This window comes from Plectropomus leopardus, chromosome 8 (assembly GCF_008729295.1).
Source record: "Plectropomus leopardus isolate mb chromosome 8, YSFRI_Pleo_2.0, whole genome shotgun sequence".
NCBI lineage: Eukaryota > Metazoa > Chordata > Actinopteri > Perciformes > Serranidae > Plectropomus > Plectropomus leopardus.
Window position 1 is genome coordinate 4,210,576 of NC_056470.1, and position 25,406 is coordinate 4,235,981.

Consider the following 25,406-nt stretch of genomic DNA (forward strand, 5'->3'; position numbering starts at 1 on the left):
ATGTGTTTCTGCCTAACTCCAGGCTAGTTTCAACCCTCTGATTTGAATAGAGAAGTGAATGTTATTCAGTGGATGTCTAGAAGGCAAGAAGAGACCTAAATAATCAAAAACAGTGGATTCAAATCAAGAAAAATGCATGTTTGTTCTTTGAATAGCAGCATAGAACTCATTTTCATTAAATTAGCAATTAAGAGCAACTAACACTATAGATAGGACTCATGTACTCCTGATCAGATGTCATAAAATAATCTGCCATTGTACTGAAGGCTCTGCGTTGTTGTGATCAAAGCAGATTTGGAGCAAAGCAGGTTAAACATGTGGAAAAAGCCGTTAATTTGCTTGGGTGTGTGAACCTTTTCATAAACACGGCTTGTCTGTTCTTTTTGCTCGGCTATAAAACTGCTTACTTTCCAACAAACATATTTTTTCAGGTTGTCAGAGCGGTGTTTGGAAAGTGTAAAAGTGTTCGTTGCAGTTTCTTGTTGTGTTGTGATTCGCTGTCCTCTGTGTCCTGCTGTGGGTATAAATAGTGAGCGGATATCTTACAGCTCAAATGTGCCATCTGCCTCTGAGACTGTTGTAAGGTGAGTGCTCAGTCTTTACCTTTATTCTAGTGTCAATACTAACATCCAGTACCAGACACACCTTTTAAAAATAGCAAGATGATACATTTTTGATATCTAAATTTTGTAAGTTTTGGCAGCTCAGCTGAACTTATACTATAAATACAAAACAAAGATGGACAAATGCTATGCTGTTTAGATTTCAGTGTGAAGAAGACCTCCACTATTTTCTTATGTCTTTTTGTTACTTTTTTGTGCTTCTGGCCTAAACCATCTAACTGTGCAGTCCTATTCAGACACAGGCCTGTCTCTTATACTAAGTCTGAGCTGCCAAAATATGGTTATATTTCCTGTGGAATAACTCCCCCTCTGACTCATTTTTAAAGTATCTCCCTCGAACCTGTGAAAAGGAAGACAGAGGAGGTTCTGCACAGAGGTGAAACGGTAAGCAAAAATTTACGGTTTTACACCAAAACTTAAAATCATCTGACTGGAATCATTACAGGGTGACAATAAGGGTAAAGATCTGAAATCTGTGTGGAATGCGAGGATGTTTTGAGTGAGAACAGAACACAGTCAGTGAGGGTAAACTTTGTGAACATGATCTTGTGCAAATATGTCAAATCATGAATATATTAACAACATGTGCAAGAATAGTGTCATGCACAAAATCTTCAGAGAGAAAAACACAACTGGCCTCGTTTGGTTAAGGGAAGCAAAGATGTGTTTTTGCTAATATTTCAGATTGGGAACATTAACCACTACATGTACTTCTTCAGGTGGTGTAGTTTCACGCACACAGGAGCAGATATTCTTTTCTTTTCTTTTCTTTTTTTCTTTTTATTTATTTAAGATATTTTTTCTTTTTAGATTTTGACTGAATTTTCAGCAGTAGAGGCTTGGAAAATTTCTATGATAACATTAAGCACTTCTTAAATAAACTGACAATTATAAAGCTGATCTAAATGCTCAGTAGAGTGAAATTAAAGTTGCATTTTTTAGAAAATTCATGAGAAAAATATTGTAATTGTAATATTGTCAGGCTGAGACAATAGAGAGTTAGGCTGCATTCGGACCATTTGCCGACCTACATAAAAGAGCGCAAATGTAAAATGGGGCATTTCGTTTCTCGCTGGTGCCTAAGGCAACACCAGCGCTCCCCCCATATTTTTTTAATGCACAACTATCAGACAGCGGCGGGCGGGGACTGTTTGAAGATCCTACGAGCACTTCTTTTCTGTCACCTCTAAGTATTGGTCAAGTCATCGTATAATATATTCTGTTTGAAAGCTTCATTTTTACTGCACTTGGGTTGTTGAATGTCGTATGTAGCATGAGCAATTCAGGAAATGCTCACCACAATTATGTAAACTAAAATACATCTCCACAAAATGACACTTAAGCAAAAAAGTTCATTCTTAACCTTGAAAAGAGAGGTTTGAAAAAAAAAAAAATCCCCCTTCTTCTAGTGCTGGAGAGGCTGTCAGGTGTAGTGGAATACTCAGAAAAAAAGGCTTGTAAGTGGAACCTGAGTTAAGATTTATTTTGTAAAACTTCTGAAATGTTCAGAACATTACAGCTTTAAAGATCAGTCAGCAATTCAGTCAGCGTAAAGGTGGACATGCAAATACTCCAGAAGCTGATAACTATTGTTGTTGTCAGTGATCTTTTAGCTCTATGATCTTACCTAAAGGAGCCATGATGATAATATTCTGTGTAGGCCTCCATTTTCCTTCTCCTCTCATAATTTTTAATCTTTTTATCTGCAGTGATGCATCTTGATCTGAGGGCTGAAGGGAAAAACACTGATAGAATGATACACATGACACACAGAAACCTGACATCCCAAAATAAGCAGTGATCTTGAGAGGACGAATCTGCTGTAGACAGCATGTAACAGATTTTAAAGAATTGCCTTTAAGGTCTGATAATATAAAAGTCTGCCAAAGTTTTTCTTTTTTGTGAACACACACACACACACACACACACACACACACACAGTCAACATATGAAATCAGACTTGATTGAACTGAGTAAAATCTAAGAGGACTATTGTAAAAATTGAGTTGCATCAACTATAATATTCTATTTTTTTAAATTGTTTAACCAGTTAACCAGTATTTTGTGTGTATTGTATTAAATCTAAATTGAAATATCAGTTACACAACATTTTAACAACTAAGATGTAGCTGAAAAAAAATCTCAGTATTAAATCATGTTAATAATCTAATCATAAACTAATTCTAGTTATTATCACCAACTTCTTGTAACACAGCAGAATAAATGTAATCACAGTTTCCAAAATAACAAACCTTTTAAAAAGATTTTATTTTATTTTATTTATTATATTGTATGTATCTCAATGTCTTATTTAGAATCACGGTCCATTAAAGCATTAAAACTCCCCACACCATTAAAAGAACAAAGCTGACAGCACCCCACAACTCGACCTTCAACTCCAAGGATGTAGCTGGATCAAGGGTAATTGTAACTTAATTTTTTTAAACTTTGTTTAAAAAATGACCAATAAGTCTACCTTCTACATAGTGGAAAACACAGTAGGCTGCCTGGACAGTAGGAGGAGCCTTACATGAACCATGTGATTCAGGGTTATGGACTTGTTGCTTTGTTTTATGCTCAGTGTTTGAAGTCTAACAGAAACTCTACAAAAGACATAAGCAGTTTAGAAAGTTTGGAAGGATACTTCAGAGTGATGGTGTCAGTCAGGCTGAGGAGAGTCACATTATTAAAACCAGTCAGCACAGAGATCCTTCGACGCTGATGCGCATTCAGCTTTGCACATGCACACACTCTGTGCTGACCCACAGATTTCAATGAGTTGTTGAAATCTTGCCCCCTTAAATAAGGTGTAACTTTTATAAACATGGAAAGAGGGATTATTAAAAAAAAACCTGAATTTTGAATTAAAGTAGTATAATGTACTATTGAAGAAAAATGTGATGTGACAACAATATCTGTTTTTATTTGAATAATCAACCCTTAAACACTTGGCTGGGCAATTTTAGATCAAAGATCTGAAAACAAGAGTCTCCTACACGTGTATCAATGTGATATGGATGTGTAATTTGAAATATTGGAGTATGTGAGTAATAAACCCACACATGATTGATAGTAGTAGCAGTATGAGGCATCTGCAACTTTCCACACTGTAATGTGGCTGATTACACGATCCAAACAGGAAATACTGCTTCGAACCCATTTGTGGCTGACAGATGTTGAATCACAGAAATACCAACCAAATATCAACCATCACATCACATTTCTCTGAGTGTGTAGTGTTGTGACAAAAGCTCCCCTCACTTTGACAAAACAGACACAGAGACTTTGATGGGCTTCCTCTGGGGGAGATAACGTTGAGAAGGAAAGCCAGAATGAGAGATGACAGTGAGAAGCCACAGACATGTGCTCTCACTTTCTACTGAATTCTGTTCTGTGGGTGTACATTTGCAGAAGACATATGGTGTCGGCTGTTTGTTTGATTGTATAGATGCATGCTTCCCTGCAGCTTTGAAGACATTTCTGATGATGATAGTGTGAAAGCTGAAGGGGAGGACCATGGTATGTCACACTATACTAATTATTATTACTTGCCTCATAGAAAGAGATGTCATGTCATTAGCTTATGAGCCTCTGAGGGCTTACATGATGCCACAATTTGATTTGATTTTTGAGTTGACTTATATTTAACACATATTAAAAACGGCAATGTTATACATTTTACCAAAAAGAGACATGCCAGAGAAACCCAAAAGACCCTCAAGGAGCTTGACAAGTGGGGTTCCCAACAAAAGTATCAATGAGTGAATACAATCTGTTAACATGGATCAAAAACAATTATAAAATTGTTTGAAAAAAAGAAAAGGTAAACAAGGGGAAAAAACATATCATTTAGGGGTTATTGTTGTAGTAGGATATTTTTCACAGACTTTTTAAATGATAAAGGAGAAAGTCTAAAAAGGTGAGGAGGAAATGAGTTCCATATCTTGGAACCTCTGTATGTTATACTAAATTGGGATCAAGTGGATTGTGCATCAGGGGGCTGAAGGTGGAGTGCTTTTCGAGTGGAGTAATTATGAAAATGATTGGTAGCGATAAAGAGATTGTGAAAAAAGGGGTAAAGTGTTTTATTTAAAGAATCATGTACTGACTGAGGAACTTGGAAGTTGTTATTTTGATAAATACTGAGTATGTCAAGTTTGTGAAATAACTAATGTATGATTCTCACCGCTCGTTTTTGCAACTGCAGAATCGGTTGCAGTTTAGTTTGGTGAGTAGTGGCCCAGGTAATGTTGCAATAACTAATGACAGGATAAATCATAGAATAATAAAGATTGAGGGAGACTTTGTTGTTAGGATATAACACATTTCTCAAGTTATTCCAATGTTTTTTGCAGTTTTGGATGCTATGGGTGAATTGTGAGGTTTCTAAGATATGTTTTCATTTATAATTACCCCAAGAATACGAATTGATTCTACATTAACTATTGTGACATTATCAGTCAACACAGTTAAAATCTCAGGGTACTTTTTGTAATCGTGACCAAACAATATAACATTTGTTTTCTTAATTTTTAGTGACACTTTGTTAATTTTGAATCATTTTGTGATTTTTTCCAATTCCTCATTGACAACTTATGATTGCAGTAAGATTTGTGTGAGAATAGAACAAACTAGTGTCATCAGCAAATACAATTTTTGATAGCTTTTCCAATGCATTGGCCAAATCATTAATGTTATATATATATATATATATATATATATATATATATATATATATATATATATATATATATATTTTTTTTTTTTTTTTTTTTTTTTTTTTTTTTTTAACTGCAACAAACTGTAGTCTTGTGTTCCAGATAATTAGTAAACCACTTAAAGTAGCTCAGCATTTACATTGTCATAACCAGGAGCAGAAATCTCTAAGGATCCTAATAATTTACATACTTCTGTGGTGACAGGTCTAAGATGAGATCCAACAATAGGTGGTAATTTTAATTGGATGGGACTTTCATTAACCACAGGGGTTCTTGAATCCAGTGCTGGTCTAATTTCAGAAAAAAAGGTTAAAAGTGTGCACTATTGTTCTTAATGAATGAATTAATGAATGAATATTTTAAGAAGATTCACCATCATGGATGCATGTTTTTTAAAGAAGAGAGGAGTAGAGAAGATGAAGCCAAAGACATGTGAATGGATATTATATCAGTATTTGCTGTTCAAAAGAGAGTTATGAAAGATGCATTTTGTTTTTTAAGTTGGAGGACTTGATTGGTTGCCATACAGTCAGTGAGCAGAGGTTTTGGTCTCAATATGATGACATGATGGTGCTAAACCTGGTTACCTAACTGAGAAGAACCAAAAAGTCCCAGCGCCTGGCTGTTGCTCCCTAAGAAATATTTCAGCGCGTAAAAAAGCATAAACCTGTTGATAATCACATGAAAATGTTTTTAGACATGTTAACACCACAAGTGGATTACACTGCAAAAGTTGTTTGATACGTTTCTATCAGTTTTTTGAAATGGTTTCCATTCTGAGAACCTGCCTCCATTACAATACAACATAAGTGACGTGAACTCACGCGGACCACAGTGCTTGTTGTTAACAAAGGACTACAGATTTTTTAAAATACAAAGTGTGATGGTGCTGGATGCTCAAAAGATGGAGTAGTAAATATAAGAATAAAAAATTGGACAGCTTGCAACAGCTGCAACGGATAAAGCTGAGTACCACTTTGTGAAGCAGGCCTACTACTCCAGGAAATACCATCCAGGCATCTTCAGCAAACAAAAGTCCCAGTGGTTGCAGGTGACATATCACCATGCTGCACAAAGATGCAGCAGCTTTGTCTCCCACTCTTTCTGTAGACTGCTGTGGTGATGCTATCGCTCACTCTCTTTCTCTCTCTCTCGCTCTCTCTCTCTCTCTGTGTGTGTGTGTGTGTCACTGCACCTGTGAGCAACCTCTCTATAAGGAGGTCTGGTACAGGAAATGTTTTGAACCACAGAAGACTTTAATCTTTATATGGCTGCAGTGAATGCTAGATGCTGATTGGCTCCAAGGTGTGCATTATTTCCAAATAACCACACAGCTCTGATATCATTTTTACCTTTTTGAAATTCTTCTGCATATGTATAGGAGTAGTAATTTAATGATTTTAGTTGTGCTGTCCAAAATAAGCAATATTTAAAAGACATAATACAGTGAGAAATATAAAACGTGAGGACAAATTAATAATTTAATCTCTTAATTTTGTTAATTCATGCTCCTAAAGTAAAAATGAATGGGCACAAATTAACAATCACCCCTCATGTGCACAAATTACAAATTTGTTCACTTGACTTACCTTTGGCTCTGAAATTAATAATTACCTGACTGACAATTTTATGTTCCAAGAATGTTCCCCTAATATTACCGTAACGAAAACATTACCTTTCAATGTTAATGTTTTTTGCATCAAGTTTTAAAGTGTTCCCTGAATGTTCTTTCCCTAGTTAGGGCAATGTTATCTGAAATATGTTATGAAATCATTGAAAAAAACACATTCCTAAAATGTTCACATTTTTTGTATGGTTTTTTTTTTTACCCCTCAGAACTTCCTTCCCTTGTTAGGAGAATGTTTGTATGACTAATTATGTAGCATGAATGTTTTTTAAAACACTCTGCAACCTGCATCCTAGACAGTTTAAAACATTACAGGAATGTTGCAGCCAGTACATTCCAGGTTTGATTATGTATAACATTTAAGAAACACCCTGTAAAAGACCTCATGTTACCTTATCCCCAGACACCATTCACAAAACAATATCCCACTTTCTCTCTGTGTTAACATACAAAGTGCTGCTACCTTACAGAATTGCAGAAACAACACCTAACATCCAACAACATTCATATGTAGAAATTAATTCAGTATTTGTTGAAAAGTCAATACCAAAGCACCGATTGTAAAGTTGTGCACTCTGAAAGAAACAGCAATATTTCTCCACATGAAGCTCTGAAATATGATTAAAATGAGTTCATTTGTAAAAAATGTTGTATTGTAAACCTCAATGCAGCTGCAGTTTGGAAACTTAGCCTACTGTCATCAAAGCTATAACCCACTAAATTTTAGTTTTCATAAATGTATCTTGTAAGCAGTAAACATTGTAAAGAGCATGGAACAGATATGTTATTAATAAATTGAGACTAAAGTCTGGTAAAGAATCACTGTCTCTCTTGTCACTGCAGAGATGTCAGAGATATCCAGTGAGAGTGTGAGGTGTGGAAAATCTCATCCACAACATGACAACAAGATCAAACAGCTGGAGGAGCCACACCCTCCTCCTCCTCCTCCTCAGACTGGGGACACCTCAGGAAGTCAGGTATGAAAAAATGACATCATATTTCCATGCAACAAACATCATCCTTTCATCAACACAGAATGTACATAGTATTTCCTTGAGTTGAAGATGGTGGTGTCATATTATTATATAGTATATTATTGATATTTCTATTTAAAATGGAGTAAATTGGTATTGAGCATTTTGTTGTTGTGGCTGGTCTCTATACTGCTGCAATAATTCTAATGCTAATGCTTTAAACACTGTTAGGTAGTTTAATCTGTGACAATGTATCTGATATAATCATGTTTTTTACTGCACAAAACGTACTGCATGTTGCACATACTGATAATCCTGTACTAATGACAACATATAAAAACTTTTGTTCTCCAACAGGTGTAACTGCCAGTATGATGAGATCATGTCATTGTGTTTCTAACTAAGATGCATGTGGTTGTGAAGTAATGAGCATACGACTGGATGAAACTCAGGTTTTACTGCATAAATCATGTGAAAGTTTGTTAATGGAAGTTTTGATATAGTTTTGTTGTGGTTAAATGTGATCCCCATTTACTTCAGTTCATAAAGAATGTTCACTTCTTTTGTTTCTCAGTTCACTGTGGAGACAAGACAGAAAAACAAAGTATTCCTTTTATCTGAATGAATCTTGTTTAACTATGATACTGATACTGACAAAAACAAAATACATAACTAAGAAAAAACAATATTCTGTTCAGCATATTGTCATGATCATGGCTGCCAATGGCTTGAGCTATATCTGTTTCTGATACATTTCACCTGGGTACATAGTGTATGATAGTTTTTGTGTAAAAGCGTTTGTTGTGACAATTGGCGTAATTAGACAAGTCTTGCTGGGCTTCAATACTTATGGGGCATAAAATAATATATGTCCCGGCAGATACTGACACATCAGTGTAATAATACTAGGTGACTAATAAATTGCTTTTGTGGTAGGCAGAAATCATCACAAGATAATACAGCCAGTTCTCATTAAAATACTGCCAATACTGTTTTTGGCATAAGATCTCAATGTCAAAGGCCACGTCTCGTTTCTGCATGATACCGGCTAGATGGCATCAAGTGAGAATGCGGACCAACAGAGCCATTTGCAGTGTTATTTTACACGTGCGGACAGCCAAACGGCACCTGCTGCATTAGCCTCATGTGCTAATATGCTGCTGGACATCGTCAGGTTGAATTGCTGGCAGTGATGACACAATATAAGGAGCACAAAGGTGCATGTTTGGCGGGTGGGAGGAGCAGTGGATGGGTCCAACAAACTCAAACTCAAACTCAGACTCAGACTGATGCGGGAGTCCGGTGTTCGCTTCTCATTTGAATGTGGTATTTTATTGTACACCTTACCATGTGCCCTCCTCCCCTAATCCTAACAATCCATGCCAGCATGTGCATTTGTTGACGTCCCAGTGTTGGTTGCCATGTGCTTGTGTTGTTTAAACATAAAAGGGTTTGATTGTCATCCCACCATGTGCATTTGTTGACATCACAGTAGCGCCATTTTGCAACTAAATAGCAGATGCAAAAGTCTGCGGAAGTCCACTGCAAAGCGTGAATGACTGGGGATGAGATCATGTTGGATATTGTGCCAAAACTTAAAAGCAGGGGCAGGGCTTTGTTTCTTTTCTAGTCCTGTAATGGTGTCCCCACTGCTGCATGGTCCATCTTTCACAGCTTAATTGTCTGTTCCACCAGAAGAGATTGACCTCTGGTGGTGCATGCTGTGTACAGCAACACATTGCCCTAATACAGCATCTCTTCATCTGTATTTTTGACACTACTGAAATCATACCTCAAGCTTACAAGTTTTTTTTTTTTTTTTTTTTTTTTTTTTAGATTTTGTGATTTTGATTGGCATATTGTGGCAACTTCTCAATCGTCTAGTTTAATAGTTAGTTAGGATAATTCATTCTGGTGTTAATTCTCTCCCTGTTGATGGTTGTTGTTGGTTCAGTTTTGTTTTTCCTGAGTGTCTGCCACAGTACAGCGCTGCTCTGTTGACAAGTCACTGGCAGCTGTAATCTTTGCTAACTATTTTGGGCTCTCTATTACCACTATACTGATTCATTTATTTTCCGTAACCGCTTGTCCTTGTAAGGGTCGCTGGGGGGCTGGAGCCAATCCCAGCTGTCATCGAGCAGAAGGCGGGTACACCCTGGACAGGTCGCCGGACTATCCCAGGGCCGACACAAATAGATGGACAACCTTTCAAAACTCACAGTCACACCTAAGGGCAATTTAGAGTCACCAGTCAACCTGAGCTGCATGTCTTTGGAATGTGGGAGGAAGCCGGAGACCCCGGAGAGAACCCATGCAGACACGGGGAGAACATGCAAACTCCACACAGAAGGGCCCCCGCTACCACTATACTGATACTGCAAAATCAAATTTTTGCTTGCAGCAGGACTTTTTTATAGTCATAAATAACATTTAGTTTCATTTTTGTGAATGAAACCTGCCCAACATGGGGTGAATAGGTAGGCTTATATAAGAATTTAGGGGCAAAGTCTCATCCCTGCCCCTCCTCCTGACCATCCGATGGTTTTCATAGGGCTAAAATAAGCCTTTCATAACATGTCAAGTTAAGAGAGTTTGTTAAGGAAATAGAAACATGTTCTTTCATGAGGTCTAATTAATTAATTGCAATGTGTCATGCCATCCACTCACTGTAGTTGACATTGGTGGTTTTTCACTCCAGTGTTGGAGCAGTATGGGAAGCATCAGACAGAAGCAGCAGAGACCATCAGTACTCCGTCAGCTTTCCCAAACAGCTTCCAGACGACAACACGGTATGCAGATACTTTAGTGATCTGACATCATTTTATCATTTTAAATGTGTGCTGAAATTTTTAAGTATGCCTCATTCTGTATTTCTTCCAATGTGCACAAACAAGATCAGCCTTGATAAAAGTATACAACTGGGTTTTCAAACACAGCCATTCTTGCATTGGTGCTTGATACAGTTCACTTAACTGAATAGGATTTTAAGCCCACTCTCAACATCGATAGTGGTAGTATTGTGTGGTAGTGGTATTTTTTGGTGCACATATTTGCAAAAGCTCAAAAGCCTGAATTCAATGCTTTCTTTTCCTAGTGCATCCACGAAGTAGTGCAGCTGTCTCCATTTGCAAGGAAGAGGTGAATTCAGGCTGTCTTCCTGAGTCATCTTCACCACACATCAGATCCTGTCCTAAGCAAAGTCATCATCTTCTACCCATGAGGAGAAACAGTCCAAAGCAGAGCTACACAGAGGCCACACTTCATGATGGGTGACTATCTGCAATCTTAACAATTCATGCAAATTCAGGCAATCCCTGTGAATTCTGCACAGCCTTGCAATTTTGTCAAATCATGGCAAGTTTACTGCAACTCTGACTCATCTCACTCACAGCTGCACGCAGTGCTCAGCGCCTCTCTGGAGCTGTAAGAGATGTTCATGTATAGTTATTGTACTACATACAGTGGCTAGCAGTCGGCGCGCTCTAGGTTTTCAGAGACAGACAGGACAAGTACCCCACAGCTCAGCATTACACTGCTGTATAGAGTAGTGGAGAACAAAATGTACTTTTGCCACTTTAAAAAAGGCTTACATAAAAGAAACAATATCAATCTAATTGCAGCTGTGGCTCAGTGGTAGAGCAGGTTGCTCTCTAATCGGAAGGTCAGCGGTTTGATCCAAGATTCCTCCAGTCAACATGTCGAAGTATCCTTGGGAAAAATACTGAACCCCAACTTGAGCCCCAACCCCAACTGAACCCAACCGTTGTTGCGTCATTGGAGTGTGAGTGCGTATGAATGATTACTGAGTAGTAGGTGGCACCATGTACAGTAGCCTCAGCTAAGTGGATGCTGTATTGAGAATGTTTGTAACGTGAAGTTTCTTTTCAGTCAGATCACATTCTTACCCAAACAGTTGAGCGGCAGTGGTTGAGAAAGGTAGCGCCAAAGGAAAAGGCTGTATGACGGTGAGGAAATGAGGTGAAAACACTTTCAATACAGCGTCCACTTAAAATGATATTACATTTTTTGGGGTAGGCCTTTTTAAAGTGGCTATAATATGTTTTGATATCAATTTCACTATATAGTATGGTACTGCTGAGCTGAGGGGTGCACATCCAATGTATTTGTGCCAACCACCAGCTACTGTATACGCTGACTATACATAAATATCTCTTAAAGGCCCACTTCTAAAATCCCAACTATCGCTTAAAAAAGCTACAAACTCTTATGATAAAAAAAAAAAAAAACTAAAAATATCACAACTTGCATTGCAGCAGTTTTAGATAAGCTGCTGTGAAATCAGGCATTTCAGGCCGCAACAATCACAAAACAGGCCAAAAAGTCCAAGAGGGACTGTTTACTCTAAGTTCTCTTGTGGACAATCAGGCTGGGTTATGAGGGTTTTCCCATCCAGTTTCCTTGTATGTTGTGGATGTGTAGAAAGTTTATGATCAAGTATGCTGCGATATATGGTGGACATCCGTGGTATGGCACGGTATGAGAACAGGGCAGCTACTACAGTAAGAGCCATTCAGCCCTTGGAGCGAGAGCTATGGCAGCAATGTCATTATGAATTCAAACACTGTCTCAGTGGGCTTTGGACCACATCAAGGTAGTACCTTGTCAGTGATTCTGTTTGTGATTTTCATAGACAGAATGTCAAAACGCAGCAGAGACACAGTGTTCACTATGGCGACCTAAGGACAGTTCAGTTTAATTCAAGTTAATTAAATTCAAGGCTTTATTATCAAGAAAAAAGCACAAGCCATCAAAATACAATTACAATAATATATATATATGAACATGAACACATCTTTCTCTCTTTCTCAATATATATCCACTGTACAAGTAATTTAAGATTGTTGAGGACTGAACTCTTAAGGAGGATGTGAGCTATGGTGTCTTCTGTAGATTGTTTGGGATAGAAGGCAAACTGTGGTGGGTCCAGTGTGCTGGTTAGTAAGGAGCAGATGTAAAGTCCTTCAAAATACTTCATCTATAGAGGTGAGTGTCACTGGGCAGTACTCATTCAGGCAGTCGGTTTTGTTTCTTGGGCACAGGAATGATGGTAAACTTCCTAAAGCATGTGAGTATGAGCTGGTGACCGGTTGGATATTGCTGTAAAACGTGGCGCTAGTTGGTCAGCACATAGTTTGAAGCACACCCACTTATACTGTCTAGACTTATTGCTTTGTTGGTGTTCACATGCTTGAAAGCCTCCTGACATCAGGCTCAGAGAAGGAGCTTTTTTCTCTGTACAAATATCTTTCAACTTTTGGCTCTGATCTTTGTTTAAAGGTCTTTCCTTGTGCCACACTTTCAGTCTGAAAGTACACCTCTGTACATGATCGGTACATTTCTGTCCCCGCCAGCATCCCTGAGGGGACCAGTGCTCTGTTTGTGAGTGGCCTCTGCCGCTGGCCTGGCTGTGATGTGCTGTCTGAAGATTTCCCAAGTTTCTTAAAGTAAGTAGACTGCTGAATACTACATTCATGGAATCACTTGTCTTCCAAGTTTTTCTTTAGTTTTTTGATAGAGTTGGGCCAGCACATTCCCTGCTCCCAGTGTTTTGTTGAAAATGAGTATGCATCAATTTTGTAATCGAGTTGATGAGAGGGACCAGTACCTGCACAATGTATCTTGAAGTCCTGTCTCAATAGTGTAGCTGTTATGTTTGAACTTTCTCAAAACTCTTTTATTATTAAGACCAAAATGATTCTTGCAGTATACAAATAAAATCCAACATCTTTAAATGAATTTTAAAGTTTCATGAATTTTTAATAAACTTTCATAAAACTGGCCTGTCTAGACAATAGAAAGATGTTAATACTTTTGAAATTGTTGCGATATAACAAGAGAAAACTGAGAAATGGGTTGTAGCATTCACTTTTACTTAAGAGGTAGAAACCCAAAACTACCAGTATACACTGCACTGCAGCGGACCAATAAATGCTCCCGCTTGGGAGGCAAGGTTATGGTCGGCTCGTCCTAATACTGTATGGCTGATGGCCGGTAAAAATTCAGTAACTGAATCTTGGCCCATATCAGCACTGTTTGGTTCTAATCTTTGATCTCAGGTTTTTTACCCTCCATTTACATGTTTACACAGGAGTATGGCGCTTGTTCTCGCATCACAGTCAAACAGTACAGTATACTTAGAAATGTTTCTGAAGACATTTTAAGTGGGAAATATAGTAACAGAATCTTGGTTGATATTTTTTCAATTTTCATTTTCATTTATAAGTATGTATGTATGTATAGTATGCATGGACGATTGATCATTAATATCATTAATATTTTTCGATCATTAATATCATTAATATTTTTTTATCATTAATATCATTAATTTTTTTATCATTAATTTCATTAATATTTTATCAGTGCTGCTGAGTCTTACCATTTGATTGTAGTGTAGTCTGAGTTTAAGATAGGCATAGAGAGAGAGAGAGAGGCAGGTCTCTTTCTTTATAGGCTTTTATGCTCTTTGTTTCAGTGGTCATCGGAGTTTTGGTTCTCTTGCTCTCCTCTGGCTCTCCACCTCTTACAGACAGACACAAAAAAACAAACACACATTCACGCACGCACACACACACACACACACACACACATAAAGCAGGTCTTTTGCAGAGCTCTAGATGGTGACTATCGACAACTATTTAGTCACATTTTGCAACCACTGAGCACTAGTGTGACTTGCAAATATTAGTAATATATGAACTGGAGAGCTGTCAGTTTGTTGCTTGCTCGCAGTGAATAAATCATCACGTGTAACGGCGCTGCAGTAACAGTCTAACTAAATGAGTGGTCGTGGCAGTAGTGATTTTCAATTGTGACTATTTAGCCACATTTTGCATCCACAGAGCATCAGAGCGACTTGCAAATATTAATAATATATGAACTGCAGAGGTGTTAGTTTTGTTGTCCGTTCACAGTGAATGAATCCTCACAGGCACCACAGTATCTGTTTTACTGTATCTAACACTAACATCCACCTGTAGACCGGAAGCTTCAAATCCACAGCAATAACATCAACACTTCCGGTCCGAGGTGAGCCACGTTCTTCAAAATAAGAGCACCATGGGTCCTGCTATGATTTGTTTAATTATAACAATACTTTTAAAATTTCATTATAAAAGTACTTTATTTAAATTCCTTACAACTGTATTTTATTTCAGTTTTATTAAATAACAGTTGCTATTTTATTTAACTTGATTGTGACTGCATATCGAGATATATATTGTGTATTGTAATATTATTTTAAAGCCATATTGCCCAGCCCTAGTTTTGCATCATTCAGCATTTGACATTATTTGGAAGATTTGTGCTTGGAGATGAGCAGGGAGATCTGGGCCCTGGCAACATGGAGGGAGGCTTACATCCACCACCCACATTATTATAATACAAAGCTGATTGAAAACGAGCAGTGTATCCCTTAAAGACTGAATTTAAGAGCATCTGGTTATGTTTATGCATTGCATTGAGTTCGGGTTGGGGCAACGGTTGGGATCTGGCTAAAGTATAGAGTCAATCAATCAATGGAGGACATGTTCAGGGTAACGTTCAACAGAACATTAGACTTCTGTCCAGTACAGAAACTAAGAGAGATTAGAGCTTGTCATCTGATTTTGTGTTTCATGTATTTCCTTAAAATGCTGCACAATCAATCTTTCCCTATCTTGTGTTCTAGGCATCTCCATTCTGAACACAGTCATAGTGACAGAAGCATTGCGCAGTGGAAGGTCCAGCAAGACATTGTTCAGTGCATGGAGAGTCAGGTGGGTAACACAGAAACCTGGAAGGTCTACAGCTTCACCATGACTACTCTTATCTATTTCCATCACTAGATCAGGACTTAACCACCTCAGTTACTGTGTATATGCAATAAGGTTCCTCTTCACTCAAAAGTGTGTTTTCTCCTGGTTATATCTCCGAATGTGTCTGACACACTATCATATTCTAGCAGATATTGATGTATGTTTCACAACCACCAACGCTGTGTCAGTCACTGCCAGTTATAAGTTAACAAGCTAACAAACAGCATAAAAGATGCTAACTACACTTCTAATTCTGATAAATTTGCTTATTGCTGATTTGGGTGTTGTACAGACTCCTCATCTGAGTCTGAGTCTGGGTCTGACTAAGGCTCAAACATGTGTGGCTAAATCTCTCCCACCTCAAACACTGCTGTCAGCCATCTTTTTTTTTTTCTAACTAATGTGTGGGAAAGCCATGTTAAACAAAATATGAGTACAGTACATACTTTAAAACCTATTTATGTCTTTCTGATCCCATCCTGTGCCCAAGTGTGCCACAAGATGTGTCATGAAGCCTGGCCACAAAATTACCAAAAGTGTGTTTGGCAAGCACCCGACAGACTTGACAGGATGCACCAGAATGCAATTTGGCCGCTCTTGTGCCCACATAGCATTACGATGTTATTACCAGTTACTCTATGGCATAAGAGGACACAGTGTTTCAGCTCCATTACCATCTGATGCAATTTCTTGAGAAAACATGCTTTGTCATTTTTGTGAAAATTAGATGATCAATTCATTATCACAAGATTACAAACTTTGTTTTCTCAAGAAAATGAAATAATGAAGTTGTGATCTTGAGATAAAGGCAAAAAATAGTTTGTGAGCTTGGTCGTTCCTGCTTTCTGTAGCATTGCCTTTTGACCACCAGAATATCAAGTATTAGTTGGTACAGCATAGGTTGGTTAGTTAGATCCCCATTAGGTTGACAAACATTGTTTTGGTAGCAGTCAACAGGTTCACCTCCCATTATGTGCTGGCCATACTTCTGTCAGATATTTATTACACTATATGCACTGTGTTGTTGATCTCACAGGGATGCACGATATTGGATATTTTGGCGATATCTGCTGTGCCTGTAGCGAGGCTATAACAGCTCATTTGGCTGGTAACTGATATATCGACATTTCGATATATAGCAATCGATATATCCACTTTTTTCCCTGATTATGATTTTTACTGATCATCACGTCTCTTCTGTGTTGATATCATATTCTGCATACTTTTATCATGATAGTTCACCAGCAGATGGGGATATAAAATAAAATGCTTTCCACTTTATTTCATAATAATTCATTGTGCAAAAGCCAAAATCTGCTGATATTATCGTGCATCCCTAATCTGAGGCTCATACAGTAGAAACTATTGCTAACTTTAACTAATAACCAGCAAACTCTGAATGTCATGAAACTAGCAATTCAAGCATGATGCAAATTTAACCATGGGTATTTTCTCTTTTCAGCTCATAGCGGAAAAACAGAAACTCATTGCGATGCAACTTCATCTGCACCTCTCAGAACACAAATATACTCATTTGGTATGTAGTGTCATCTTGCTTTTGACTTTCATGGTTAGCCTAATTTGCTTGATTAAAAGATTTGCCTTGTGTAGCTTGAAGAGTTTTAAGAAGACTTGAATATTTTTCCAAAATGTTAGAATTCCTTGTATTTTTTCCACTTGGAAAGAAAGCAAAGCAAACTCTTTATGTCCACCTCCATCATTACATGGTGAAGGCAGTCTCTGAATGGTCGTACAGCCTTCCTCTGTTCCTGCCCCAGCCTCAGGTAACAGATGGAGACAGAATGCAACAATGGGGCATTAAACATCTGGAGGAGTTGCCCCAGCATGGCTACAGAGCTGCTGCTTCTGGTCACCTTCTGCCAGGTAACACACTTTCTGTGGAAGTTTATTAGAAACAGAGCAAGAACAAAATCAATACCTGCTGTCAAACATTTGTTTCTGTCACAGTGTGAGCTGGCAAATGTGTAAGGGCCTACTTAATGATGTTCACTAAAATGATTCTACAGACACAGCCACATCTGGCCATCTAAATGATTCTGTTTCATACTTATTACTTTTTTGCCATTATAGTCTTTTATACAGAAAAAAAGCTGACATTAGACACATTTGATTATTTGATGAGATCAGTAAGGTGGAGTTTGCATGTAAAAGAACAAATAAGTTCAAGTAATAATCAATGTAATGTTGTACTTCTAATTTTATTTAATAGTTCTTTTTCTACAAAACCTCCAAACTCCCAGGAGATCTTATAATGACACACAAGCATACACAAGTTGCTATCTCGTTCGCATTAGATAAAACAACATAATATGATGAGCTGCAGCGGACATGTGCCTCAAGTTTCATACCTAAATATTGTGCAGTTATATTTGTTTCTGTCTTGTTTATGCTCTCAACCTGCTTTTACTTCAGGATTTTCTATTAACACTGGGTCATTTACTGAAAGCTTAGATGATCTGATTAAAAAAGCATAATCCTGGTTAGATGTGTGTAATGACATGAGCTGATTACATATCATCATTGTTGTTGCACAGATTTGGTCCCGAGTATTGAAAGTTACAAATACAACAACATCAGGCCTCCGTACACCTACGCCTACTTGATAAGATGGGTGAGTTTCTTCTGAAGGAGGCAGATATAAAATCTTCTGTTATTTGTGAAGCTGGTCTTTTTATTACTAATGTGCTTTGACAATCACTGATTTCACCTGAGGGTAAACGTCATGCTCTTTCATGTAACATGTTTTGAAGTAAACTGTAAAGTTACTTATTAGAACTTTTCATTGTATCATCTGCTTAATTTGTCTGGCTTGGAAGCATTCTTTTTTTGGCTTTCCACTGGCAAACGTACTGGATAGTACCTGGTCAATTTCTTGGTATCAGGGTGGTTGAGGGTCCAAGCAAACTGAGACAATACTAGAGGGTGGACTTAAAACACTGCAGACCACTGATTGGTCGCAGAGCTTAATCTCTAGAATTACCATTTATGCAACAAACATTTTCAAACATCAACTGAGACTCCCAATACTGAGGGTGTTGTATCTGCAGTGAAAAAAAATCTAGAAAAGTACCTGGTTACAAAAGCAAGTCTAGCTGAGTCGAGCTGAGTTGACCATGCTGTGGAAATAAGGCAAATATATTCAGATATATGGTGGGATGAACCTAGCAAAATACTTTAGATCGACCAAAAAATTACATAAAATGTATCCAGAGTTGAAGAAGTGATTTATATTAAAGGCCAAACTTCAACTTCAAAATAAAAGTCTAAAGGATTGCTTCATTTTGAACAATCAAGTCATTATAGACCAAATCACCGTGACGTTCTGCTAACAACAAAACTCACTTCGGGGTAGAAAACAGGCCACTCTTTTCAGTTGTGGAGATATATAAAGTCTGCAAACGTGTTCACTTCTGTTATCATTTTCAGTCGTAACTGTAACATACATAAAGTTGAACATGGTGGTCAGACCAATCTTACATTCCTGCTGTGCATATTTTATGAACTGTGTTGCTTTGCTAACATCTTTGATAAACCAAATCTGTCAATGTTGTGGCAATGTGTTTCCCCTGGGAATAGTTTTTCCCACCTGTTAATGCAAGTTCCTTCCTCAGTGGTTGGGGTTAGGGACTGTTCGTTATTTATGAGGGGGTAGGGGGTGGTGCAAAACGGGTAAGACACTTAAAAAGAAAAAAAAGGATTTAAAAGTGTTTTTCATGATGGAGTTTGATGTTTTAATAAAACTGCTTCCCTGTCTGTAAGGGCTGTCTTATGGCCTGGTAAAGCAGTGAAAACATTCCTAAAATAGTGTATACTTAAATTGATTTTGATGATTTTTATATGTTGGCCTTTCTTTTAGATGGTTTAAAACGAATCAATTAAGGCAGAGGTTGCTCAGCACTGTTTGTGCCTGACGTGGTGGTTTTCTACCCAAGAGTTACTGTAAATAAACACTGTAATTTGCTCTATACAACAAGTAGATCCGACAACGAAATCTAATTGGTCAACAGGACATTAAGGATGTGCTCTTATCAACATAAGAGCACAGGTCGCTTATCATGGAAAAATATTACTGCGCCATTTCCATGTTGTAACGGCAAAAGCTGGAGCAAATACGGAAAGATTTATAAGCACATTGGCAGTTAATATTTATTGTACTAATGAATCTGAAACATTTTTGTTCTTTATTTCAGCTGCTTAGCAAAATGTATAAAAAAGCAAGTTATGCATACATTTACTAGCTAATGCTCATGTTGTTTCGTGCAGCTGTTAATTAGCTGAAATAAAACAATTTCAGAATGTCAACTATACTTCACTGCATTTGCAGGAATTCTTTAATATAGAGTAATGATTGATTGGATTAAATGAGTCTCATTTTTAACAAAATCAACTTCAATTTATATAGCTTAATTTATGGTGCTGTTTGCTGCTAGACAGGTGCATGCCTCCCTGGAGTGCAGCAGACCAGACTGTGAGCACAGTTTTGTTTTGAAAGGCTAAATGCTATCAAATATGGACTGAAGCTGAATATTTTGTTAGATGAAAACATGTTGTGGATTTTGGAAATGATTACATATATATTTTTTCTCAATTATTTTGACTTTTGGACTTTACCATGGCTTGAGTGATTGGAAATGTTTTGCATCCTCCATCAGTTGTACCGTAACACGGCACTACTAGCTTAAAAATACAAGTGAAGTTTGCAGATGTAATAGCTAAATCAGTCTGAGTAAAAAAAATCAGCAGGTATCTTAATTTTAACAGGACTGAGTTAGCTAAGCAGTTTTGTGTTTGTATCTGGGTAATAACTTACTTTGGCGAATCCCGTCTGCAGGTTGTCACTTCAGGTTTGATCTACTTGCTGGAGTAGTAAACTAGGTTTCATCAAATTTACATTTCAACTGACATTTTTCAGTTATTTATAAGACCCCATGTGTTTTCATGGAAAACATGAAGACTGAGTCACAAAAAGTCTATAGTTTATATTGTCCTAAACATGAATATACTGTATTTTGATTGTACATTTTATTTTGTTGGTAATAGTTGTATAATTATATATAATCATGGCATGGACCAGACTACATATGATACCTCTGTTGAAAATAACTAGATTTGATGTAGTTACATTCTGCAAACTGTTGCAACTGTGCTGCTGATTTGCGTTGGATAACAGTTTTTGTCACATGTTGTCCCTGTGTGTTTCTCACTGTGTTTAACTGTTTGCAGTCCATCCTGGAATCTCCAGACAGACAGCGCACTCTGAATGAGATTTACAACTGGTTCACTACCATGTTCTTCTACTTCCGACACAACACTGCTACCTGGAAGGTTTGAACTATTGACATCAGGCATTCATTGATAAATGCTTAGATGATATGCATTGCACTGTTCGATCCTCACGGTAAAGGTCACTTACCAAATCATCTACAATGAAATTCACCTGTCTTTTTTTAGGGTCCAGTCTCACTGAGCTTAACACTCTTATATGAACAACTTCAGCTGCTCAGATTTGTTCAGGTTTGGTGAATGTAAGATGTTAAATAGAATAAATAGAATTATGCCATTGTTACAAATGGAACAGTCACTCTAACTTTATAGACCTGCACTTCTATAGCACGTTTCTAGTTGTTCGACCACTCAAAGTACTTTCACATATACACATATAAGAGTCATATTCACCAATTCACACACCTTCACACACTGGTGGCCGAGGCTTCCATCCAAGTTGTCACCTGCTACTTGGTTTTTTAACCATTCATACACACTCACACACTGATGGAGTAGCCATCAGGAGTAATTAGGGGTTCAGTATCTTGCCCAAGGATAATTTGACATGTTGACTGGAGGAGCTGGGGATCAAACGGTCCCCCTTCGCTACCTCTGAGCCATAGGATATTTGTTTTGTAAAGTACAAATTAGAGTAAGTCAGTTTGCTCATTTTTCAAAACTAAATGAAAGTAATACTGTCAATTAAGTCAAACATAGTGCTTCAACAACTAAATATATACGTACCAATTAATCAAGAAAATAAAAGCAGCAAGTTGTGGTGATTGATGGCTTTTTCCTTAGTGAGACTAATAATTAAATTAAAATAACTGACCAATCAGAATTGACCAATCAGAGTTTGGTGGTAGCTAAGTAGCTAAGTGGGGTAGCTAAGTGGGGACTAGACTTGGGAACTTGAGGGTTGATGTTTTAGGTACCGCACAGACAAGGTAGTGGGAGCTGGTAGCTGGAGAGGTGGCAGTTCACTTCCGAGGCACTGCTGAGGTGCCCTAGAGCAAGGCGAAATCTCCTCAGCACTGTGCTGCAGCAACAGTTCTGACATCTTTCTACAGTGATGCATGTGTATGGTAGTAAATGGTCCAGTGTGTATGATTTAGCGGGATATATTTTCAGAAATAGAATATGATACCCATCACTTTTTTTTCATTTAGAGATGTCCTGATACCATTTATTCCTTCCTGATACCAATACTGATATGTGAAGGTGTATATCAGCTGATATCAGGTACTCATCCCATATAAGTGTGGGGTTTTTTTTTTTAAAAAAAAACCAAAAACATTAACAGCTGTATACTTCCAATCCTGTAGGCATGTGAAATACTGTAATTGTAATCACTGTTGTGCAGCATAAGTTTAAGCTCTTTGTAAAATATAAACAAATGCATACTAAATAAAACAAATGCCATGGAACCTTATTTTATCCAGCAAATACTGCAAAATTGCTGGAATTTTGCTAATGGCTGACCAGAGTTTCCCCAAGAAAGGTGGTTAAGCCAGATGGCAAGTAAATGGCAAGCTGTGAGCCTTCTGACAGGTGTCTTTTTTTTTTTTGAGGGTGTCTCATATGCATACGGAATATGGTGTAGATTTGGTGTGTATTCATGGCAGCTTTGGTTCAAAAGTAGAGTAGGTTGTCCTCTAAGGTTTCCAGTCGGGGATTGTGTGTGAGTACGTGTGAACCATAGACTGTAAAAAAAGATGGATGAGCAAACATCAGGGTGATGAGAACTACCTTCAATGACAGAAGCCATCTTTGGGAAAAATTTATTTGGCGTATACTTTGAGTTTTTAGCTCAGCCTATGACTATCCACTAACATGGAGGGGCGGGTCTTAGGACCTATACTGCTGTCACACACCAGGGGGCGATTGAGATTGAATAACCTCACTTTGGGGGAGCTGTCATGTCTCCATCTTCATATACAGTCTATGGTGTGAACGTATAAATACTGAGTAGCAGGTCGCATTATGTACAGTGGCCTCAGCCACCACTGTTTGAATTTGTAAATGTGACACAAAGTGTGAAAACGCTTTGAGTGGTCAAAATGACTAGAAAAACATTGTGCAAGAAATAGGGGGACAAAACAATATTTTGCTTAAGTCCTTAAAAAGCTAAAATGGCCTTGCTAGCTGTTGCATAATGGATGTATTATAGTGAAGTCTGGATACAGCCATGGGGGCGGTGCCTTGTTTATTTTTATGACAGCTGCTCACTGGCGCGGAAAGCAGAAAAAGCTCTTTCTCTGGGTTTAGAAATGTGTAAAATACCCAGATCTACTGGCCCATAGAGCATGCGTGGTAGAGATTAACGGCAGCTGAACACGGCCGAGTGTGCCTGAGCAGGTAACTTCTGTGTGTGCACACGTGCATACTTAAAACAGCAACAAAAAGGTTCCAATCTATTAGATCATGTTTAACCTTTACTTAATAACAATACAGTTTCCCTTCTAACCAGAATGCAGTGCGGCACAACCTCAGCCTACACAAGTGTTTTGTGCGAGTGGAAGGAGGAAAGGGAGCCGTGTGGACAGTGGATGAAACAGAGTACCAGAGGAGGAAAGGACAGAAGTATCACAGGTACAAACACTCATGGAACCTGCTCTCTAGTCTCTCCTCCGCATTCAGTATGGAGTCAAGTGCAGATATGGGAATGGGCTGATTATTTGCACTTGGAGATCTCCTCAGCCAAGGCAGGCACTAAAATGGATTTCCAAGTTAAAACAGAAGTATAAGTAGAAAGTGAGAGGATGAAGATGAAGGGAAGGAAAGAAAATGTGGAGGTAAAGAAAAATTTGAATTCAATTCTATTTCAGATTCAGCAGCGGCTGTAGTAGCAGGTGCCTTGTGTGTGTGTGTATGTTTTCTCAGGGACTGTCCCGTGAAGTGGCTCACATCCTACCCCCCTTACTGTGCAGAGGATCCCTGAACAGCAGAGTCCAATGGCTGGAGTCACAGGAACTTAAGAATCCGATGAAATGAAATTGTGTTCATTTTAAATGAGTTGTTAAACATGGCTATATTGTTTGTTACATCAAGGTGTTTTGTACAAATACCCCACAGCTGTTTTTGTACTTTAATTTTTAATTTTTAATTCCACAAGAAATGTTGCAAAATAAATGAAGCCAACATGTGTGGACTCTTTGACTTCAGTCAGATTTAACTCATTCATGATCTAATTTCCTTCAATCAGTAGGCCAGACACAGACAAATAGATCTTTATTTCAAGCATGGCAAATAAAATAAGACAACAAAATAAAAATACAAATGTATTAGTTCTTACCAACTGTTTCTTGAAAAAAAAAAACATCTCAGGTTGTTCATCATCTCACATAAAAACATCCATCCACCGAGAGAACATCCACCTACACTTTTTCACCTGCTTTAATTTTACCACGTACAGTTTGATTAGAACAGACTCACAAAAACAATGTTAAAATGGGTCACTAACCTCCTGAACTCAGTTTCTTTTTCTTTCCCACAATAACGTGTGAAAACTTCAAAGGCAACTGTATACCAAACAGCATTCTCTGGCATGATTTATGTTACTGAAACACACCACACGCATTAGAAATGCGGTTTATCAAGTAACGTAACAAACTATCATGCAAATGTCTTTAATGGATCAGACATGTCATATTCTATTTTTTCTTAGAAGCAACAAAACCCATAAAAAGACGAGAACCAACATGTATTATATATATTACTTATGTATTACTTATAAAGTGGTGAAGGGATGATCACTAGTAGTTTCTGTGTCCGGTGTGATGATGCCTAATGTCCCCGACAAACACTGTAGTCCGATTTAGCTACTTGTTAGCATGTAAAAAATCTTAAAAGTTAAAAAAAATGGGTTTATACAGACGTGTTTTATGTTGCAAAACACAACATCTAAATATCTTTAGCCTGTGTTAACCACAAACCTTATTTCAGGCATTTTACCCAAAAGCCATTCAAAAACCCCATAGACTTTGAGACCAGGACACCGGAAGTGCAAAAGGGACTTCGTTTTAGGACTCATACTTCACCACTTTAACAGCTGGCCACAGCTGCTCATTAATAAACATTACTCAAACTGGAGGAAATTACGCATTTGTTAGGAGTTATTTTAAGCAGCAGATTATTCCACACATCCTCTACAAGCTGCGACCTCCGGGCCTGGACGAAAAAAAAAATAAAAACCTACTATTATTATTAATAGTAGTAGTAGTAGTAGTAATAGTAGTAGTAGTAGTAGTGGTATTTGGTGAGTCTATAGTTTAAATCCAGAGGGTGGCGGTAATGCAAATTTTGAATGCCAACCGCCATTGATATTCAGGGAAGAAGAAGAACAAGGAAGCAGCAGAACAAGG

The 25,406-nt window shown here is 37.8% G+C and overlaps 1 protein-coding gene across 6 annotated transcripts; it reads left to right on the plus strand.

Moving 5' to 3' along the window:
* The first annotated feature begins 548 nt into the window (after positions 1–548).
* Positions 549–24,206, plus strand: foxp3b (forkhead box P3b). 6 transcript variants are annotated; one of them, XR_006106078.1, is made up of 14 exons: positions 549–584; positions 950–1,007; positions 2,939–3,044; positions 7,812–7,945; positions 10,641–10,731; positions 11,037–11,211; positions 13,315–13,407; positions 15,630–15,717; positions 17,219–17,293; positions 17,490–17,640; positions 18,312–18,388; positions 21,001–21,102; positions 23,513–23,837; positions 23,926–24,009. XR_006106078.1 is itself a non-coding variant. In XM_042492469.1 (14 exons), the coding sequence occupies exons 4-14, from the start codon at positions 7,814–7,816 to the stop codon at positions 23,981–23,983; spliced, it is 1,164 nt and encodes a 387-aa protein (XP_042348403.1). In that variant the 5' UTR covers positions 549–584; positions 950–1,007; positions 2,939–3,044; positions 7,812–7,813; the 3' UTR covers positions 23,984–24,206. The 6 variants fall into 6 exon arrangements, 5 of the variants coding, with proteins under 5 accessions (XP_042348403.1, XP_042348401.1, XP_042348404.1 ...); XM_042492469.1 differs by having other exon boundaries at positions 23,513–23,634; positions 23,926–24,206; XM_042492467.1 differs by having other exon boundaries at positions 23,513–24,206.
* The last annotated feature ends 1,200 nt before the right edge of the window (positions 24,207–25,406 follow it).

What these genes read in the sequence shown, in the direction of transcription:
- foxp3b (XM_042492467.1), top strand. Translation starts at nt 7,814, where the DNA reads ATGTCAGAGATATCCAGTGAGAGTGTGAGGTGTGGAAAATCTCATCCA. An exon ending in GAGGCCACACTTCATGATGG is followed by an intron (nt 11,212 to 13,314) that starts GTGACTATCTGC and finishes TGTCCCCGCCAG; the next exon opens with CATCCCTGAGGGGACCAGTG. An exon ending in ACGCCTACTTGATAAGATGG is followed by an intron (nt 18,389 to 21,000) that starts GTGAGTTTCTTC and finishes AACTGTTTGCAG; the next exon opens with TCCATCCTGGAATCTCCAGA.